At 38.6% G+C, this 22,849-nt stretch overlaps 1 protein-coding gene across 8 annotated transcripts in view; it reads left to right on the forward strand.

Annotated features, from left to right (window-relative positions):
- LOC144633211 (noggin-like) overlaps positions 1-20,458 on the forward strand; it is a 34,975-nt gene extending 14,517 nt beyond the window's left edge. Inside the window, exons 1-3 of one of the 8 annotated variants that reach the window (XM_078492030.1) lie at positions 660-1,127; positions 5,084-5,177; positions 18,559-20,458. In XM_078492030.1, the coding sequence (XP_078348156.1) occupies positions 18,720-19,433 (714 nt within the window). In that variant the 5' untranslated portion in view covers positions 660-1,127; positions 5,084-5,177; positions 18,559-18,719 and the 3' untranslated portion in view covers positions 19,434-20,458. Of the gene's footprint in view, positions 1-659; positions 1,128-2,602; positions 5,178-8,402; positions 8,424-10,530; positions 10,719-14,303; positions 14,326-17,708; positions 18,456-18,558 lie in introns of those variants that run through there. The other 7 variants (XM_078492028.1, XM_078492029.1, XM_078492035.1 and 4 more) reach the window with 7 other exon arrangements.
- The last annotated feature ends 2,391 nt before the right edge of the window (positions 20,459-22,849 follow it).

Below are 22,849 nucleotides of genomic sequence, written 5' to 3' on the forward strand. Positions count from 1 at the left end.
TTAAACAAGTTCTTGCCACAACGTTGATTACATGCGCAGTAACACGTTAATTTACACCAGGATCATCCATATGCAAGACATTGTAAAGGGTATCAAGGCATGCTTTAACACGTTTATACTCGGGGAAGGTCGAGAAAAAAATTAAGCAATACAATGTGCAGGGGAATACTCAAAGCGTGCTTGTTTTCGAACTTAGATCATAACAAAGGTCAAACTCTTACTTTAAGATGTCCTTCTGGTCGATTCGAGGCTTTTATCACGAATATCAACGCTGCAGATAAAGCCTAACAAGTGACATGCCCACAAAAAAAAATGCTTAAGACATATTACCAAAGTATTAAAATCCTCTCTCGTGAGTACTGGAATTTTATCTTAGATTTAATTCGTCAAGGTGATCAGCAGTGTGATAAGTGATAGTAGAATTTAACAAAGTTTACGGCAAAACTGCAAAAGAAAATAACTTAATTATTTCGGCCCCGAGATTTTGGGGTACTTTCACAGACTATGAACATAATGGACTAATGAAATTCGAGGTAAACGCATGTTCACCTTCTAATGAGAATCGTGGGATTATAGCTAAGCGTGGAAAGGTCAACCGTCTTATTCGCCGAGGGTATAAAAATCCTTCACTGTTCCAATGTAAAATTGGATTATGAGAAGATACAGACAACCATCAGCGCCGCCCTTATCTAAGATGTAAACACCTTGTTGAAGTCTCATTGTGCACGAAGAATACCGTGTCATGTCCAGAATTTTCGATAGTGTCAAGCAAGTTGCTCCAAACCATTGTCATCGCGACTAAGCAGTCTTCCTCGTTGGAACAGAAGTCCTCAGTGCAAAACACGCTCAAATAGCAAGATCAGAATAACTTTCAAACGGCTGAGGAATGTTTAATGCGTATTAAAGATAATCCACCCTCCTGAATCTTACGAGCTCCAGCGCTCATAACATACCATTTTCTGAAATTATGGTCCGTTGCCAGAGGAGGTCACTTATAGGAAGTGTCCGGAGTGATACGTAACCTTCAAAGGAGCTGTAAATTGATTGGAACGCTTGATTCTCCTGCTGATTTCAAGTCTTTTTACCTCTACTGTGAAGAGTTTAGGACGAAACTAAATTACTCGCAGGTAAGCTATATACTAATGATGTTATTCACTTTATGAATAATTATGCACCGTCAATGAAGTTTCGAGAAGATGATTCATCGGAAAGCCGACTCGTTCTCATTATGGTTGGAGTAAATTTATGAATCAGTGAATGAGCAAAGTATACATCTTTTGTATCACCTAAATTATCACTGAATTCCTCGAGACTCAGCCAAGAAAGATGTCCATTCCATTTCTTTCGTTTCAGAGGTAAAAAATAAAACACGAAATTCCAAAAAATATTATATACTTCCATAGTTTATTTTCGTGGACTTTTCTTAGTGTCGAAACTAACATTGTGCATGTTCACTTTGCTGGAAAAGTAAATCATAGCCCCAAGATCATAGCCAAGGTTTCAAGAGTTGTTTTCTTGCTATAAAGTTCTAGTTCTTTACACTTTTCGGCAGAATTTCATGAAGTTATTTTTACATGTAGCCTGCTTGGGCCACTCAGACTGTTTGTAAAATTGTCTTTAGTTTTCAGTTTAACCTTTTACAGGCTTGGTTTATAAAATGAATAGAACGTTTTCAGAAACAGGCTGTTCATTCCGTAATACGGCGAACAAGGTTTAGTATGAAGTCTACAGAGTTGCTTTATCAGTTCTTTCGCGTAAAATCATGAACTGACTGGTACCGCCAAGTTGCTTACCTATAAGTTACTTAAAGAGAATTAACTTATCTTAGCATGTCACGAGGAGTTTTAGCTTCATTCGATAGAATTCCTCTGGCTAACATCCACATGTACGATTTTTTGGCATAGTCTGTGGTCAGTTTTCACCAAAAAATGAAAGACCTTTTTCATGCTGCTATCCCGGTCCAATCAATGGGTCCCGGAGTTGGCAGTTTACTTGGAGACTCTGTCTTAGTACATTGTTTATTATTCCGACTTTTCTTAGTGTTTTTATAAACCATATATATGTCAAACAGAAAAGCTTAGTTTTATCTCCTGTTTATTGTGTATAACAATATGTGATGCGGCAACTACTGTAGCCAGGAAAGGACCCATCGCATTCGTGCCATAACCAACCACAGCACGCGAGTAATTTTAAAGAAACATGACATCACGAGAACCACATTTCTCTATTTTTCTTTCCTTTGACGAATCAAACTCTAATGGAGAAACAGAATGCGGAATATTATCTAACAATGATAACAATAATATTAACACCGGATAATCGTGCCAGTGCGCGTACTGATCAATGGGGGTCTCGCCACAAAATACGATTCAAAGCTGCTAGTCATCTGTTGTTATAGTTCAGTATAGAAAAAAGAAGAACTTTGTAGAAATGTGATGTTTTACCTCCAATGCATTACCGCACGGAACACCCCCGGGTGGCTCCTCTGGCTAGGTCACGCTAGGTTACGCAGATACGGTCTTCTAAGCAAGCAAACGGCCTCTGAATACCCGTTCTCAAAAAGAAGGAAAAAATAACTTGAAGCAGAAGAGGAGTACGAATGGTCAAACTAGCTTGGGCACGATTGAGACGGAGTGCAAAAATTGACAAAAGCTTTTTGACTTCTGACGAATGATACTGAGAGAAAAAAGTGCTCTTGGTTCAGAAATCCTCTTTGCTTGTTTTTAATCGTGACATTTTAATCGGTAAATGAACATTTCATTTCCATTTTTAACTTGAAGCACAGGTAATTATCGCCAAAAATAGTAAGAAGCTACAAGGTCGTCGTTCGTAATCTGTCTCAGTCTGTTCCAATCTTAGCCAGCATTTTCCATTTTTTTCTTCCTTATTTCCTTGATTTAAAAGCAATTTTGTACAGTCCAATAGTGAGGGTATTTTACGGTAAAACTTTATGCCGTGCTACGAGAGCCTACGAGAGTGCGTGTGTTGGGAAGGTTGGGTGGGGTACTCCATATATCGGAAACGTAGATATTCTCTCAAAGGATATGGCTTTTTTAAGAGTTTCTAGAACAGTAAATCGTACTATCTCTAATTATAAAATAGCATTATACTTTTTAAACGGGTTGGGGCGTGCCCTTTCATGCTATTTTGTTACCCTCTCACTGGCCATAAAAGTATAAAAATTATCTTAAAAGGGGTGCTCGAAACAGTTAAGAAACAAAACACATAAAACACCAGGAAGCCTGAGCGAGTTAATTAAAAATATAATGAGTTTAAACGGATTGCAATGAGAATCACTTACTATTAGTTGCAGCTAAGATTAGGTCAAAAAATTATCCTTGCGCCCAGTTGATGTCAGTTATAATTGAATGGATACTTCATGAAGTTTATTTTAAGAAGACAGACAAGACTATATGGTGATCAAATTCAGTTCGGATAATGAGGTTGAACGGACATGTGAGCAGACAAACAACAAACAAAGTATTTATTGGCAGTTCAGGCCTTCTAATTTTGTTTAACAGTATACTCAGTACTCCTGAACAGCGTTGCAAAATTTGTTCATTTTTAATATAATAAGTTTACATTGCGTGACTTATCAAGGGAGAGAAATCGCCGAGAAGACCTTAGGGACGTTTTTGCTAACGAAAGTTATATCACTGCGCCCCCATCCCCACCCCCATCCACAAGAATACCTGAAGGTCAGCCAGCCAGATCTTAGCTCTCGATGTGTTACAAATTGAGACTTTAGTTTATACGTGTTGCAACATTGAAACTTTAAAACGACCTCAGAAAGCCTGCTGTGCTTAGCTCGAAGATTTCTCTGATCCGTGATCAATAGCTCAGTTTGGAATAAAAAGGGATTAGTGTACGATATCCGTTTCATTAAAGCGGCATCACATTCCTCTGCATTAAATGAGTTTTTCATCTTTTTTAAATTAGTTGGGACTGTCATTGTTATTCTTCATGTGGTGAGGTTTCAATTATTTGTCAATTGCTGGAAAATAGATTAAGGCAAATCACAGAGCCCCCTTACCAGGGCAGTGGTAATAGGCGCCTGATCAGAGCTGATGCTTACTGACAAATTCTGCAATCATTTCACTTGTAATCTTAGTTTAAATGAAAGTTCTTATAAAGTTTTATATTGATATCAGTGATAAGAGACGTTTCCGTAGAAGAACTTAGCCTCGACGAAATTTAATCTTTTCAAACAAGCGAAACTAAGAAAACATAAAAAAATATTGTAGAGAAGAAACCTGGGTCTATCAGCACATGCAAATGTCCTCTGCTCAATGCTAAGCTTCAAGACGCCTCTCTACTGTTGTGTTGCTAATGCTCACCAGACAAGTAAGAGTCGCTTTTCAAACTTATCGAATGCTAACTTTTCTAAGTACATCTACCTCCATCTGACTGCGGTATATTCTCGGCATACCTCAGTGAACACCGGCTGACGACAATATGAAAGCTCTAAAATAGCACTTGTGTAGTTGTGGTTGAAAGTGGATTCCACTTCATTTTAATTTCATGCTTGGCAAACAGCTGTTCTAGTTTAGCAGACATTCTACACAAACTGTGACAGATTATTGTCATTATTTCCTAAAGCAAGTCTGTGAAGCTAAAGTAGCAGTCACTGAGCAGTCACCGCCGTTCCATCAAATGCAAATAAATGCTGTAAATTGATCTGAAATCTTGCTGCAAACCCCTCCCAAATCTACATTGTACGAAAATTTTCAATAACAAGTGGGATTTATGAATTTTCCTTTTTTTATAGTGTTTATTGACGCCATTACATTTTTGTTAACGTTATGTAAGCAATGATTAAAAAGATTAAAAGAGTATCCGACAGTGAATGTTATGTGAAGTCTTATGGTGACCATTGCCAGCTAGCCCTTGTAAAAATATTCAGCACCGAATGAATTCATTAAGAAGTTAAGATGAAACAGGTGAGAAACGGAAATACTGTGAAAATAATTAAATCCGCTGCAAAGTAGTTTAGCCGACTTCTTGTGAGAGGGAGGTCAGAAAACAAACGCCAGCATCTGTAACCAATTAGTAAAAACTTTTAACTCAAATGCTTCCTACTTAGAGCTGCTTGCTAAAGTACCGTCAACATCACGCGGAGGTGAAGCTCTGAAAGAAGACACAACGAAAGCTCTCGAGCAAAACAGGTGCACTGTAAGGTAAGCCGTTTAAATGCTTCTCTTTCTACATCTGTTAACCAATCCTATTAGCAGGCTACGAGAATTTTTAGACGGTAATAAGCAGGACACGCGTTGCCTATGAAATTACAACCCAAACTGAGCAAGGAATGCTTTCATACAAGGCTGGGTAGAACCCCCGACGTTTTGAAAATGGGTCGCCTTTTAATTGCCATAAAGGGTCGAGCGAATACGAACTTGCCTAACAGGCGCTATTACTACATAGACATCGGCGTTGCTTTTGAACAGAGCTATGTGAGCAGTTAGAGCTATTGGTGAGATCTAGCGTCACACCCCTTTCGTATTGGGAACGTAGTCAGTGTAGGACAACTTTGTGCCTGTTTTGTTCATTAACCTGTCAATGCCAGATAAAGCCAAATTTTCGGCTTCATCTTAGGTTGTGAACTGTTGCTCAAGCGACTGGCACGTTCGAGATGCATTCCTTCGTGTTCAGTTAGCGTGCAACACTTAGCTAAACAACCAGTTTTCGTTACTTTCTGACACAATAGCGCTAATCGGTTGGCAAGGCGGAAATTTCAGTAGGTTTATATCATTCGACTTTTAGAAGTAGTATTGTTTCTTTCTTTGAAGTACGTTTGTAATCAACCTCTTCAGTCTGTCGAACTCTAGATCTATCGTCAGCTTTAGGTCCTCGCCATATAAACAATCTTCAGTAAAACAATTTGTTCTTACTTGCATGATGTGGACGAAGTAATTAAGGCTATAATTTATCACAAGTCAGAAGTTCTTGAAATCCGGAAGAATTAAAGATCAACAAGTCAACTAAGCCATTTATCACGGTGGCAAGTTGATGTTTTTAATTTGGATAGGAAACGCAATTTCCTAAGCAGGCTAGCGAATTTTATCGGCGTGGATTAATTCCCTGTAGCATGCTTCCATTAGATTTAGTTTCTAAGTTGGATAATCTAAATTTTGACAGGCTGTGAAAAAGAAATGGTTACATTACCATTGTAAAAGAAACTTTCATGGAATTTGAACAATTAGCCTGGTTTACTTACCATAGGCAAGGTGAAGATTGACAACGTATTTCATTTTATCCTTCGCGCGTGGTTCAAAGCTCCGGTGATGATTTTGTAATCTGTGTACAATATTAATACTGTTAACTGCGATGATATATCTACTTTAAGATTTCTCTGTCTTAGAGACTCATAAATTTGCCTTTACTCTCCCGGATCAGTATTGCTCTGGTAAGAATTAAGCTTTGACCGTATGATTAACGTATGGGCCCCATACTGAACGGAAACAAACGTGCGCTAATTCGTCTTAGCCTTCCCAAGAACCTGAAAGTTGTTTGTGTCATATGCTTTCAATACTGCTACTAAAATAACACGCCTTGTGTTTGTAATATTTGTTGAAACTAGCGTGTGTACGTGTTTGCTCAAAGTTTTAACAATAAGTTGTAACAATAATTTTTCGTGACAACAGCAGTCCTACTCCAAAAGCCACGCGAGAAAAACATCTTGCGGTTTGTTTAAAAAGAAAATTTACCCTGGCAAAATTCCATGCATACACAGATTAGAATCATTATACTAAAATAAACCATTTTTTGTTAATTGACGACCGGACACGCGCTCGTTAAGTAGTTTGTTTTTTGCCAAGACAATGAGATTTATCAGCTGAAGAGATCAGTTAAGAGATCAGTTAACTGCAAATTGAGGAGCCATGATATTCCTAAGCTCGCTAATGAGCCGTGCTCAGAAAACTAAAACTATTCTACTTTATTAGGAATGGTTGTAAAACAACCCCCTTGCATTAAGAGGTGTTCACAAGATTTATAACGTTTAGCGTTAGCTGGGTGTGGTATGATGTTTTGTCTGTCTTTGAAATGAAATGCAATGTGCTGAGTTACTTGTATGTGATACTTGCATTTTATAACGACTGGCTGTTGTAAATCTTTCTGGACGACAAATCAACTACTGTATGAAGAACCTTTTAGCGCGAAAAAAAGGGGGGGGGGGGGGGTTAGGATGTAATTCTTCCTTATCTGAAATTTCCATATTTGTTAATAATCAGGTCGTATAAATACCATGCATTCGAATTTGGCAGATTTTTTTTCTTATTCTATCTCCATAATCTTTCATCATTCCTGTTTAGGTGAACGTTGCCTTAAGCTGTCCACAACTATGATCTTTGCGAGGCTTGTTGAATCACGACAGAACAAAACTCTGTCGCTGGTTCGTAATTAATTAAGTTCAGCTCCAGGTTCTGCGCACGCAAATTTTTCTTGCGATGCATGTGACAAGGCGCTGGCTGCATTTGTGGGCTTATCAGTGTCATTACCACTACACACGACAGAGGTAGTAGCAGGGTCGTCCATATATGAAATATCTTCAAATTCAGTATTGAATAAGTAACGTGATCTTAATTATCAAGTCAGTTTCTAGTGTTGGTTAGAAGGGCATAATTAATGAGCCAATTTACACCTCCTTCAAATGTAACTCACTCTATCCCTTTCAGTCCTACGAACTTGATAGATTAATTTTTCTCACTGATTGTCAAGAGTGCCGACAGAGCATAGACACAACATCCTCGATTTCCTCTCTGCCCGGCTAAATTGGTATAAAATTACCGTGTTCTGAATTCGCTGCTCTGTAAGACAACCATCCCACGCATGTTCAGAAAATATTCAAAGATTTTTTAAGCTAGACCTTTTCTTAGTTTAATTTCATTTTTAATGTTGCCAAAAAAAACCTTAAACATTTTTTTGTAATAAAACAAAAAAAATATAAAAAATGAACTGCTTTCTTTCGTTTTCTAAGTGGGAAAGTCAATCGGCTACGCCCCAGACACTGCGGCCTCTAATATGCATTTGTTCCGTGAACGTAGGTTTTCAGTAAAATGGATACAATCAGAAGACCCACGCTCTCCTACAAGAAACTCTTTGACCAGCAATGGAACAACCCGACAATCCTTTTAACAAAACAAGTAGCTATCTCAAATCTGCAGACTTATTATTCACCCATTAATTTCTCTGTCCCAGACTTGTCGAATTGATAAATAGGCTTTCACTTAGCGACCTTGAACTGTACAATGCTCAGGTCGCGAACAGAATAAATCAAAACTATATGCCTCAGTGAGTTTTGATAGCTGCTGTACACTTTGCATGTTTTTTTCCGATCCTTTCTTAATCAAATTTTATGAAAGATGTTTTTTTTTCTTTTTAACTTCGCAAGAAGGAATAAAGTTCAGGAACATATCTTTTGCTGCGTGAGTTCATGCGAGTCGTATACGTGTTCATCAGTGAAATGTAAATTTTACGATTGGAAAAAGGCCAGCGGCTGAGTCGAAAGTGACAATGATAAATATATAGTATGTTTGAGCCAATTATAGCAACATGTGTCGCGCGATATAATCTGCGACAAAGATAGAAGCCCAAGTTGTATTATTTTTGTTTCACGACTTTTGTCGTGTCTCGTTGTGTCTTGTCTTATCAATCCAGATCTGTACTGAAGGCGATTGACTTTTTAAATTTATTTTCATTTTTTCCCGTGCACAATTTAAATATACGCGGATTGGGAGATGTCAGGAGTTTGACATCACATTTGACGACGAAGATGGCCACGTGACCGTCATTTTCCCGCCATTTGTTACGTTCGCCGTTTCAACATGGCGGAAGAAGAGTGTTTTCGCAAAAAAAACCTGAATATGAACAGTATCTTTTTCACCGTCTCGATACATAAGCAAGGGTAAGCTTTAGGCTAATGCTGTTTTATCACGTTTTCTTTGTAAGGGCTCTACTTCTCTTTGAAAGAACCAGTTAAATGTTTACATGCTCTATACTGGCACAGAGGACTTTACGATAGGAATTCGATTGAAGGAAACTTATTATGGGGATCGGACCTAACAAGGAGGTCGACTTAATGAAGGGAATTACATAGTGGGGGACCTAAAACGGACAGCACATCAGTAGGAGTGCCTTAAGGTGGGGTTTTACCTAAATTTGAATGAATTTTTAAGAGGTCTAACGAAGGGATTGAAAAAATGAAACACCACCAGACAGTTGACCCCTACCCAAGAGCATTCCAGGTTGTCAGGGGACTGTCTGGTGTCCGTCTACCAATTTTTAACTTCAAATTCTAATTTTAAATTTACATTTAATCTCTAAATTTTACTAAATTTACATTTAATCTCTAAATTTTACTAATCTCCTATCTCCCCCCAGACATCCCTAAAAATCACCTAAAAATTTACAAAACACCGCAAAACATAGATATATATGTAATGAGCTAAGGGTTTTTAGATTCCCTGAAACGCGAACGAGATATTTCCGTTAAACCCATATTAAGCGGTGTAAAAACGGCTTTTAGGTAAACCCCCGTCTTGAACGGAGGTCGCGTGAATTGAACACCGTGAAGGGGACTAATGATGGACCTCGCGATAGGGGTCCTAACACGAAGAATGAAGGGGACTCATGTGTGTCTATATACTGGGGCCTTAAGTTGTATGAATAAAAGGGACTCTGTTGGGGGCTAGATGTTGTATGGCGGACCTAAGACGGTGGTTGTATGTGTTATGAACTTTTGGCTTCAGAATCCTTCTATGATGCGTTATAATTAGCAACTTAGTAGTATTATTGCCAAAAATTGCAACCGGTGGGCTCCTTTGCTCGGCCCAGGCGCGGCGGTGTTGACACTGGTGTTGACCACAACCGTGAAATAGTTGCTGGCCTTTGTGGCTTCGTAAGTCATTATATTTTGATGATTAATAACAAATCGTCTTGAGCACCCTAGTGAAATGTTTATTAAGGACCATTTAGGCCGCACACACTTCAAACTATTATAAATCAAAAACGTTGGGTAAGCAAGGACGGCTTTTTGTTTTTCTTTTAACCGATACTTTGTCTTGATGACCGGTGGTAAAAGATTAATTGGTCATCAAGTCCTTACATCTAAATATCATAAATCAAAGCCAAGGATCACTTTCTTTTTTTCCTGAATACTTGCGATTGCCTGACGTCTGCTTACCATATGTCCAAAATAATTCCACTCATTGAAGACTTTATTTGTTTTCAAGAAGTCGGCAAATGCCAAACAAGCTTCAGCTTAAATAACGTTAAGTACGGTTCTGGGTCATTATACCCTTTTGACTAGACACCAACAAAAACAAAGACGCTTTTTTATAGTGGTTTATTTCAGTATTTATATCTCACAATACTATTAGGTCAGTAATATGCCTTGATAGAAAAATGAGAAAGGCACTTCAAGCGGGAATTACAAAAATTACTGCTAAAACCACACATGTAAGCTTAGTTTGTAATATGGGACCAAATAAACATTTCTTTGACATTGATGGAAAATTCATGATAAATCACATGTGGCGTGTCCTGTGCCGCCTAAAGGTGTACTGTATATAAATCGCCGTTTGGCCCCTGCGCCCCAGTTCAGTTAAAGTTGAATCTCCGTTTGGGAACTTCCGAGTAGGCATCTTGCACCAAGAACGCCTAACTTTCTCTTCTTGTTGAACGTAACCCAGTACCGATCCCCAGCTTGTTTTGGTGGTCAGGTAATGAGTGTAGTGTTTGTTTATTTCCTCTTTATACTTAAACATCATTCCATTCCGTATAGTGAATAGTTTGTCTTTTTTTTTGTCTTTGTCTTATTTTCTCAGTTTAGAAAATGTGCAGTTTTATAACCAACGTGTTGAAATGTGGGCTTGTAGTTTTAGCCAGTTGTACTTAAGGTTGCCGCCGTGTTCAGTGCGAGGTTTTCAAGCAGCATCATAAACAGTGTGCTTATGTCAATTCAAATTAAAACATAATATTCTAAACTTCCTTTCTATAAACGACTCGGACAAAACGCTTTAAAGGAAAGTTAACAGGATAGAAATATTAACTCTTATTTCTGATTTCCGCGCATTTCCTTTTAAGCTAATTAGGTTTGAGAATTTTCTATGATGGTGCATCAAAACCAATTTGAGGATTTTCCTTGTTTACTCGAGCGGTTTAACGAATGTGTTTTGATTTGCCTTCTCCGACACAGAGTGATAGACTAAAAACAAGTGGCTGAATTCATGCACGTTTTATGGTAAACAATATCGTTTTCAAGTATATATATACCATAAGTCGATTTATTTTAATCTTTTTTATAGACATGATGGAGTTGATGTTGGTCTCTAATAGCGCATTTGTCGCGATCATTGAATTTGTTTCTGGGGCGTCACTTCTTATTCCTTTTAACAACCAATCAAATAGCGCGATTTGGTCTTAGAAGGATCAAAGGCGTGATTTTAACGTGTTTATTTAGTGGAATCGTTGCAAAGTGTCACTGCTGATACGTAGACCTAACTGACACTCCTCTGTATCAGACCTGATAAAACCTATATGTTTCGCCAGGTATTCTATAAAAAAAAAACCCACCAGGGCAAGTAAAAATGCCCCAGGGTGCAGACCTAAGACGAACAACCAAAAACATAACCTCTTTTGATAACTACCAAGAAAAACGGCCCCTCCCACTCGAAATCGGCCAAAATGACGGCAAAAGCAAAAGTTAGCAGTTTTCTAGGTTACCGGGAAATTGTTAAGAAAAACCAGGAGAAATTCATCGTCATATTCACGGGTAAGGCAATGATATACGTACAGCTTTTTTATTTTTTTTAATTATCATTATTTTACTAGACCTTGTCAGTGAGTGAGCGAATAAACTACTTATGGAGCTTTCTCCATGGAACTTCCTTTAGCTTACTAGACCTTGTCAGTGAGTGACCGAATAAACTACTCATGGAACTTTCTCCCAGATATTGATTTAGTTCTCTAGTACTTATATTTATTTAAATCATTAATTGGCCATAGACATCTGGTTTATTCGCGATCGAGTGGAGACAGTCTTGGAATCTTATTGGAATCTTGTTCTTTGTTTCGTTCCTTCAATTTAGTTATTTTGGAGCTTTTGAATAACACAATAGCCAGTGGCATAGCATGTCATATTACATCGATTCATTGTTTGTTCGATCCACAGTCCCAAGCTACATGGTACATGTAAATGTAACTACAAACATTCTTGATTTATTCTTCTTTAAATTACGCATGCGCATTTTGTAAAGAGTACCCATGCTAAATCCTCTTTAGGCTGTTACTAACGACCACGCTGTTTTTTTTTTTTTTTGGTAAATGGAAATGTTGGTCCACAAGAATTCCTAAGATATCCTAAATCGCTGTAATTGTCTTGGATGCGCATGTCGTTCTGTTCTTTGTCGGGCCGTGGAGATGTGTCGTGCTCACACAATTCCTTAGAGTGGTTTAATTCTTGGGTGAAGGCTATGGCATCGACTATGACAGCAAACGAAAGAAACCCTAGAGCCAGCCACTCTTGATGAGCATCAATTGTACGCGCGATTTTGTGGTGTCGTAAGTCATTAAATTTCGATGTTTACATATCGTCTTGATCACCTTAGTAAGGCCTCACGTACAGTGACTACAGTGTAAACTATCATTAATCAAAATGGTTGGGTAGGCAAGAAAAACGTTCTGTTGAAATTTGCCTGTTGTCTGCTAGCCATCTGTTCAAAATAGTCATTTTATTTCGTTGCGTAACAAGCGCCCACCTGTAAAAACTAAGAAACTTCATTATGGGCTTTCTCAGATTGCAACACAAACATAGGCGCTTAAAGTCCATTTAACTGCTATAGTTTATTTGAATAGTTTTATGCACTTAACGGGAAAAGAAATACGCCTTGATAGAAAAATGGGAAAGGCACTTCAAACGGGGGCATGTTACAAAAATAAGTGAAAACCACTCCACGTGTCAGCTGTTGTAATACAGGACCAAATAAACATTTCCTTGACATTGATGGGCAAATCAATAAATCACATTTAGCGTGTCCGGTGTACGCCGAAAGGGAGTTTACTATATAAATGTTTGACCCAGTGCTATCATATCTGGGCATCTACGATTGGAAACTTCAACAATTCATCACGAAAGCTTGCCTTGTTCTTATGCAGTGAAATTCTCTCTGTAATTCTTGTTGACTTAGAGTAAGATTACAAAGTACAACGTTTGTTTCTTTATCATCACTTTTATTTGAAATATTGTCAAGAATGCGGATTAACGGCTGATGGGTATGTACGTTCCCAGCACAAAACACCGGAAACGCTTTCGTTTTCCAAACAATCTTTGGGGCGATCATTAAACGAGGAAAGGGGAGATGGATCGATGTTTTGTTAGAAAACAGCATCTTACCTAACCTGGAACCACTAACAGCAATTTTACGTGCACTTTGCTCATTAGTATTAGTCACGCTGCTGGACCGTGAAGGTGAAAACAGACTGTGCATGAGTCGACAAAATTGAGATTAAATTCTTAGAATTCAGGGACCACCATCGATCTCATAAATTGACCTGAACGTGCTCTGTGCTGGTTTGCGAAATCACGGGCAGGTAAACAAAAGTCCATATGGACTTCATATGTTGCGTTTTGCAACCCGTCCCAGTTTTGTCAAGTTTTGATTATCAGCAGTCTTCTCTTGTGCAGTTTCAAACCAGTGATTTACACGTTTTCTCGATTTTAAGACCTCTTTGTATGTAACAACGGAATTGCGTAAAAATAGCTAACTTGGGCTCGTTACTAAAGAAGATTATAACAGTTTTTTCTCAACCCTGTGGGGTAAAACATCGTCGGTTTCTTTTTAAGTTCAATTGTTTTTATTGCAGTAATCATATTGAGATCATGTATAATTCCATTACAATTTTCTAATTAATTTTAGCTTTTTTTAATGCATTTAAATAGAAAGGTGTGGCTGTATCTTCCCAAGGTTGATTTTCTAGTTCACCATATTACCCTTGCCTTAATTTAGGTATTTTATCATTTGACAAGAAATTTTCTGCATTTTGTGAATGGAAGGAGGCAAATTCTCCTCTTTTCATTTTCCCACCATTATCAGGGACGGCGTTTTTTATTTAATTAAAGTCGTTTTCGATTGATTGTCGGCGAATCACGTTGCACCGGAAAAATCTAATAAGATGTAAATCATGTGTTAATTAATTCTAAATCGGCTTTCACGATAAACATTTATAAATGTAAACATTACGAAGCTGTTCAACAGCCAGAATAGCTGCTTAATTTTATCTCACACCGCTGTTCCGCTGCTGTTATACAACTTTTCACGGAAAACACAGGTTTGTAGTTTATTATTCAGCGTTAATTCTATCTTCCGACTGATTATTCCCTGAAATTCACATTTGGCGTTTTTCTATCTCTCAAGAAAATAGTGTACATTACAGTTAAGTTTTACGTTTTCCATAAATTTATCTGTAGATTTTCTCGGTTTTTTCGGTCTCACAGACTAATGCATGTAAATGGAAAACTGAAAACGCAGATCTATGCTTCCTAACACAGCCATATAACTTAAATTTGTTCAGTGTATTTTAAAATCTCCTGTAAAACGGAGTAACCATTTTAAATCAGATCAGTATTTGATGTCGGATTCTTTCATATAAACACTCTTACGTAATATCGCTCCCCATTTCCACCGTATACACGACCAGGAGAGTCCACAGTCGTCTAGTTTGTCAGCCAACTGGTCTGTCTCCTGCTAGTTGGGATTTTTAATATATTTTATGTTCTTAATTTTTTTCTGTTTCAGTGGTCTACTAGTATCTCGAAGCTAAGAGCGACCACTTAAAAAATTTCACATTACATTTTTTACATATTCTAATGCACGTTGGTTCGTACAGGACCAAACTGAAAGTTTCTTCGCTGATAGTCTTAGTCTGTTAAAGTAAAACTCTCTTCAGTGATTATCATGCATTTCTTTCGTCGTTAGTTCTTAGATATATTTGGGATACATTACAGATAATATACTCCTGTTGATTAGTTCCTTTTCTGTTAGACAGTGTGTTCATACAGTAAGAAGAAAAGTAAATAACGAAAACCAGCTAAGCTTCTTTCTCCAGTGCCAAACTGCACTTGATCCTCTCTCTTCACAGAGAGTTCGCCCACCCTCAGTGTTCTTTAACCTCTCCCTTTAGTAACAGAGAGAGAAAAAAATTTACTCAGTTTAGAAGTACGTGTGCAAAGCATGCATGGGAGTGGCTGATTCCGGGCAAGTTTTCTTCTTAATGTGCTATAAGTCGCTTTGGTCCTAATCTTTCCTACAAATCATACGTGATGCAAGCCGACGATAGCATATTTGTTGTAATCATGATTGCATTAGTTTCTTGGGCGTCAGTTCATGCTCCATTTAACAACCAATCAAATGACCCGATTTGGCTTTAAGCTGGTTCGGTCTTAAGGAATGCGCATGTGTACCACTGGGGTTCGGTATCAAGCTATTTCCTTCTCCAAACCGGTAATACACATAATCACGTTTAGTGCACAAATTACCTTTTCTTTGAGGCATGGAGGTAGCCACACCTACTGACCTAGATGAACCCGCTGTTGCGGTGTGTTGTATTTTTGGCAAGAAAGTTCTGCTGCCCTTACAAACAGTCATGCAGTCAAGTAATGGCACGAATTTAGTGATTTTAAGTAAATTTTGGGTCGTGGAATAAATGTAATTTCCGTTCAGATGATGTCGACCAAAAGATGCCGAAATCCTTGCATTGTGTTTCGACGGTAACCACATAACCTTGTTAAACTTTGCCGTCGTTAACAGATTAACTCAGTGACATGTCCTAAGCCTGGATATTTGAACCCCCAAGCAAAAGAAAGACTCCTGTAAAAGATTTTCCGATGTTATCGTCCTTAAACAGGCAGAGCGGCGTCTGACTAACGGTCAAGAGAAGGATGAGAAAGAGCCGGTAGATCATCCCGTCAGCTTAGGCCCTTCAAATCTAAAAATACTGAAACTGTCAGCTAACCGATTGCAGTGACTGAAGAACACTCTTTGCTTAGTTTTAAAACAAAGCATGCGCTGGATATCTCATCTCTGCCCCGGCCAACCTAATTTTCATTGATTTTCTTCATGGAGTTTCATAGTTTTAAGGGTGCTGTAACAACAACAATAACACTTGAGCTGTACAAAACATTTGTTGGAAGCACATACATTTTACTATGCGTTTGCAGCTGAAAGGCTTTTCTTAGAGATCCCCAGCTAAGTATGGATAAACTTGACGGTGCAATTCGTCATATTGCCAGTTTTTAACCTTTGGCTTGACAATTTTGTGTATGTGTGACCACCACATGTTCTGAGTAAAGGATTTTAACAGGGAAGCCTTAGGTTTCAACGATTTGTTTCTGAAGAATCACTAGACTAGTGAACTTAGAACAACACTTGAACATAGTTTTCCAAAACAAACCGTCGGTTTGGACACAAGCATTGAAACTGTGGTGTATCACAAACAAACGTGATGGTGCGTGAATATATGCGTCATGAGAAAGGCAAAATAATGAGAAAATAACAGTCCTGGTTTCAATCTTTCAGTTGCTTTTAAAATCGTTTTGACAGTTTTAAACTGATTTAAAGTATCAATTTTTGTCACGAATCAATTAGAAATGAAAGAAAAGAATAGCCTTTTCAGTTGCATTTCTAACGTATCATACTTTCCAAAGTGTAAACACGCCGGTTCAGGAACATTCTTTCGGCGGAAAGCTTTAGATCTTTTTTAAAAAATGTTCAGTACATTGAACAAAAACAAATACGTTTTAATTGAAGTTGCTGACGCCTGAAGAGCTTTTAACGTCATAATTGACTTTTCTAAACTACCTCGTGCCACCCACACTGATATCAATAACCAGACTTACAGCAGCAAAGCTCAACGAATAAAACGGAAGGAAAGGACATCTGAAGGCGATGTTATTCAAGGGCATAATAACGTGACAATGACAGTGACGTAATTAAACGGTGGCAGGGTAAACCCGTGGTGCAGTTAATTTTCCCGCGCCACATGTGCCGGACGCGAGGAATATGGCGCGACTCATGCGAATCTCCGTGCTACAATGGTTTATAAGTGGTAATAAGAGGGATTAGCTTAATAAATGGTGTTTGCTAATCGCAAAAAAAAAAAAAGCCAAAACCCTTTAACTGTGTTTATTGGGAAACATTTGGGGAACATGCACGCGGAAACAATGCTAAGGGACGATCGTGATGTTTGCTTTAAATCGCGAAATACGATTCTTTTGATCGGCTAGCTAATCGCCATCAGAATTTGGGTTGTTCTGTGCATTCGTGCCATGAACGTTTCGCTTGTTCTCCAATTTCACACGAAACTGGCTTGTACATGGCTCTGAAATCTAAATCCTCTTCTTGAAATTCGAAAATAGCCCTCTTATAGTATGAAATTCATCCGAGGCTTTTTGCATCTTAGTCAATTAATGTATAATTAGCATTTTATCGATGAGGCGGATCGCAGTAAAAGCACGCTGACAGGTAATGTCGCTGCGTGATGGATAACAGAAATGGCCTTGTAGCTCATGCACCGCTCGCCATAAGTCAGCCCATCAAGTCATCAGCTTCACTAGCTACAGGTTTTCCATCAGGCGTAGGAGGTGCTTAAACTAATTAACCTTAAGCGGGTACGGTATAAATTTCATTAACCAAATCGGAGTACAATCAATTTCATTCGCGAAGAAAAACATTTTTACAAACACGCGCTGTCCACGAACGAAGGAACAGGAATACCCATTGTAAGAACATTGTTAATAAATGTCACATTTGGCGATAAAAAAGGATTAGAGGTATTAGCGCCTAAATGGATTTCCAAGGAACAATAGTCAAGGATCGGAGAAAGATAAGAGAAACCATGCGTATAGAACAGTTCGTTCAACTGATATGAAACTGTCGGAGGCTGTTTTCTAGATCTCCGCCCACCGTTAACCTAATAAATTAGGGTCTTGTTTCTCGCTGAGATAAATTCTTTTTAATATGTTGCATAACTTGAACAGGCTGAATACAGTCAGGCCGAAGAGAAACGACGATTTGAGCAGGTTGCACGGTACTTTGCTGACCACAAAGCATATGCCTCGTTTCATCTGATTACCAAAAGCAACAAAATGAACTCAAATTAAATCTCGGCGACATCGGGCCTCGAACCTTGGTGAATTAAGCCTACTTTAAACAGTGCCAAGCCTTTTGCTCATATGCAGGTTAAAAAATATATTACAGAGTTGAAGTTTTTGAGGACTTCGTAAACCACAGAACTCATCAAAACCGTGGGACATTTCCGATACTAGCCCGATTATTCCGCACAACGTCAAAGCGTTTCACGAATAGTGAATTAAACGTATATATAAGCAGTTAACGTAAAGAGCCGTGCTACTGAGTTTAATGCTATCAATGCTTGTCGTCTAGACATCTGGACGACCAAAGGTAAATAACAAGTTAATCGTAGTCGGATGTAATTTGTAATCTAGCACTGAGATATTTATTTATTTTCGAATCTTGATTGTTTTTTGCCAATCTTTTGAAACAGTGATAACTGAGTTGACACATGAACCAAGGCATCATTTGAGGTGGACCTCGTTACAGTCAAGATCACGACCAGCCTCCACGGACTAGAAGAAACGCCTCGAACGCAATTTACAGTTGTCAATCCTGAGGTTTAACCTACGTGGCAGTATACTTAAGCTGTTTATGGAGATGCGTCACTCTCGGTTCAAGAGTATATTTACGCTTCTCGTCGCGTGCTTTCTCAGCACTGTTTGGCAGACCTCGTCAGAGGCGCAACCCTGGAAGCACCTCAAGCCCGACTTGCATCCGCAGCCATCAAAAGACAAGTTGAAGCTCAAGGTACCACTAGAGCCAAAGAGTTACCCCAGCGACCCAATAGAGAGCGACTTCGACTTCGACTTACTGAAAAGAAAACTTGGCAATGATTATGTTCCTAAATATAGTGCGCTAACCAAAGAAGAGGTTTTGAAGAAGAAGAGCAACGACACGATTCCAGATGAGCAGGACTTCTTGCGTAAGATGCTGGTAAAAAGCATGCCGGAGGAAATAAAAAACCTTGATTTCAGAATGCCCGGAATGAAAAGATTCCTTGGACCTAAGGCAAGTAAAAAATTACAGCTCTGGCTGTGGCAAGTGTCTCACTGCTCAGTGCTCCAGAAATGGAAGGATTTAGGAGTGCGTTATTGGCCTCGTCACATCAATGTCGGAAAGTGTTCCAAAAAGGCAACGTGCTCATTTCCTTCAGGAATGAAATGCCGCGCTTCTGGCACAAAAAGCGTGGGAGTGCTCCGTTGGCACTGCTTGGATAGATATGCTCAAAGGAAGGACACTAACTGCATGTGGTTGAAGTTTGTCTATCCCGTGATAACCGATTGCAAATGTTCGTGTTTGCAGTGAGGGCGGGAGTCAGGGGTAGTCCATTTTGGGATGCATTGCCTGACAAGTGAGGTCACAAATTCGAACCTAAAATCAACGATTTGAAATCTACAAACATAAATGAACGGAAAGGCACAAAAGATGTAGAACTTGGACTTGACCACTGTAGAACAGTGGATTCTAAGCTGCTGCATAATATTTGCGTGGCGTTTATTTGGCAGGTTAGTTACATTTTGAGTGGCCTTTTCTCGAACGAACAGAACGTCCCGTGCAGGGTTGTTGAATTAGCTGAATACCAGGGTCAGAATAAACAAATTCGCACCTCATTCACGGGCTTAGAGTTACAACACGTCAAGAAATAATTGTATAATCTGTAAAATAACCGTAGCCTTATTTAGGGCTTTTCAAGAGGTGTTAAACATATATCCAAGAAAAGCACGGCAGTTTACTAAGTGAGATAATATGATGAAACAATCCCCACCGCTTTGTGGTGTCCATTAGAGAGCATCTGAGTTTACTTTACGCTTTGTACCATCTGCGCCTTAAAGCACACTTCCTAATGTCTCCGACACGCGCAGATCGGCTGCAAGATAGAGAGAGCCGTTTCCGGCCAATTTTAGGCCACTAAAGCTAAAATCAACAATTTTTAAAAACCACTATTGTCTTTAACATGGACAGCGTACGCTGACGAGAAAAGAGGAGAATGATGGTGGCCGGTCACGAATTGAGAAGGAAACTTGGATTATTGACTGAATCGCCCTAAGGAGGCTGATTTGACTTATTGTACAAAAGGGAAAACCGCGAAATGTTTAATTTATTTTAAAGAGAGCGTTTATTTTTCGATACAGTTAGTTACCCAGTATATATGTATACGTATAATATAGTGTCGACGTAAATCAAAGCATGTTGACGAACAAAACGTTATGCTCATTAGCGCAGCTTTGGAGCGCTGTTAGTCACGTCTTGTTTACTTCACAGCATCTTTAAAATCACTTGTATGAATAACAGAGAGTCAATCCAATTAAAATCATTTAAAGTTTATGATATTTCATCAGTTTCCCTGTGTTTCTTTGGCTTTTCTCAGCTGGCTTTACACTTTTCTTAAGTTGTATTTCTCTATGCAAATAAATGTTATGGGTTTTTCTGAAGCGCTTCTAAAAATAAACCATAGAAATCTTTATGAAAAACAAAACGGAAAACAATTATAAGGGACTTAATAAGGTCTCGCTAAGACTGGTCTTAAGGTTTACCTCCTTTTGTTCTAGAATTTGCAGTTGACCGAGTTTTAATTTGAACACTAATAACTACCAGCGAAATAGTTTCCATACTCTCCTTTGTTCTTTTGTTAGCCATTGTCAATAATCGGAAGAACGGAGCTAAAAATAAATGACCTACACACAAACGCAAACTTGAAAACACAAACTCACATATGCTTCAAGTATGAAGCATTTCTGTCCTAAATTCTGATTGTGTGGGTGGAGAAATAAATATTTCCATTTCAAGGCGGATATCAATTGAACTCGCAGTGTGTTTATGTGTGAGAGAACATTTCAAACGCATGTGGTAACAACTTGATGATCTCAGTCAACTTCCCTGCGGCCTAAAGCTAGTAATAATACACTATACAAATAATGTCTCTAAGGATCTACTAGCAAAGACAAAAGCCGCACACACAAAACAACGTCAAAAGCAGCACGCTGCATCCAGAAAACATTTGATTGGGATTGTTGTATCTTTTGTGTTCATCACTCGAGGGGCGGAAACAAAGGGCGGCACTCCTTTCCGTTTTCATAACAGTACCGTACTTTTAAGAGCCGCAAGCAAGCCGGTTGTTTTTCCGATCAAACAACGATCGTGCGCCGACAGTCAATTTAAGATTGATAGGCTGACCGCCCGTGCGCTTCATAAAAGGACTGCAATCGTTTATTACTTCTTAAATCAAAGGTCACCTCAACACGTTTATAATCGTTAAAACCGGCAACACTCTAACTAACAAATAAGTTTAAAGTTATGGTATGCTTGCACTGCGGTTTGTAAGTTTATCGATAGGGTATGGGCCGGGCGCCTTCCCGATCACGAGGTGGACTGGAAAGTATCACGTGCGAGCCCAGGGGAGAGGTGTTGCGTGACGACCAGAATAAGGGTTGCGAAGGAGACCAACGCGGTCAGCAGTCAAAAGTTTTTCCAATCTATCAAAAGTCTTGCATTTTTTGCTTTAATCTCGTTAAATGCAGATCCCGCGAGTTTCTGATCAGTAAAGTTCCTACTACCGCAAAACTACGAAATAAGCACCCCCACACCACCACCCACACCTTATTTTCGTTGTTTGAGAATGCTCAGAGCGACAGTAGGACCTGGTTTGGTGTTATTTCACTGTTTAAAGGGTTTCCTATGTGTTTATCTTGGATGAATATTATGGTATGCATGCAACATGTAGGTGTCATTCGGAATGTTTATGGCACCATCAAATCGTGACAAAGCTCAGCGAAATTTCCACTCTCGGCTGCTCTCGATGTTGTTTTCCAAGATGGTGTCTTGTTGAGAATAAAGGTTCTTCGGCATATTAGGAAGCAACGCCGTCAAATACCTGCATGTAATGGAGCGTATTCGCAAGCGGTGTTTGGTTGAATAGGAAAGAAGACGGAAACCCTACGATTTGCTGAAAACAGCTCTCCCACTTGGAGAGCTGTTTAGTTATTTGGGAAGTCACGTGTGTGATTCCTATCGGCGACTTGAATTTTTTCGTTGTCCCACGCTCGTAGCAAATGAATATTTCATCTCTTTCAGGTACTTCGCGTTTGACTGGATTATTTGACATTTTCATATAGCTTCTTATTATTCGACAAACTGTCACGATGCCCATATATGGTCACGTAGCCATTGTTATCTGCCATCCGTGGGTACTTTTAGTCGTTTTCATCTGACGTCATAAAAAATTTTAAACTCTAATCTGTTAAACTTACAGAGTTATTTTGTTATATAATAAACATAAAGAACAAAATACCTTTATGCAAATTTTGGTATCAATTCAGTGCTCAGTTAGAAGGTAATGAATTTTGAAATTTGTGATGTCCCGGTTGAAGGTAGTGGATATTTTTATCGGACTTTTCAATTTTCAGACGTGATAAATTAGAAGTGATATCTAAAATGGTTCAGTTGCTCTTATCGATATTCTTCAGATTTTTCTATAGTGCCTGTCAACTCGTTTATAATCTAATCACACTTGAAACGATTACAATACTATGTAACGCCGAAGTTTAAAGTCATTTTTCTGATGTATAAAATTCATTTCAAATCGAAGGAAAACCCAAAATCAAAGTATTCTCAAGTAGAGAAACTAAACAAAGAAGTGAAAAAACAAATACAAAAACACTACATTCGATCGAACTCGAGCCGAATTCTCGAAATGCCTTCCTCCTAATAAATTAACAAAAATA

The sequence above is a fragment of the Oculina patagonica genome, chromosome 12, assembly GCF_052425735.1.
Source record: "Oculina patagonica isolate OP01 chromosome 12, crgOcupat, whole genome shotgun sequence".
NCBI classification, from domain to species: Eukaryota; Metazoa; Cnidaria; class Anthozoa; order Scleractinia; family Oculinidae; genus Oculina; species Oculina patagonica.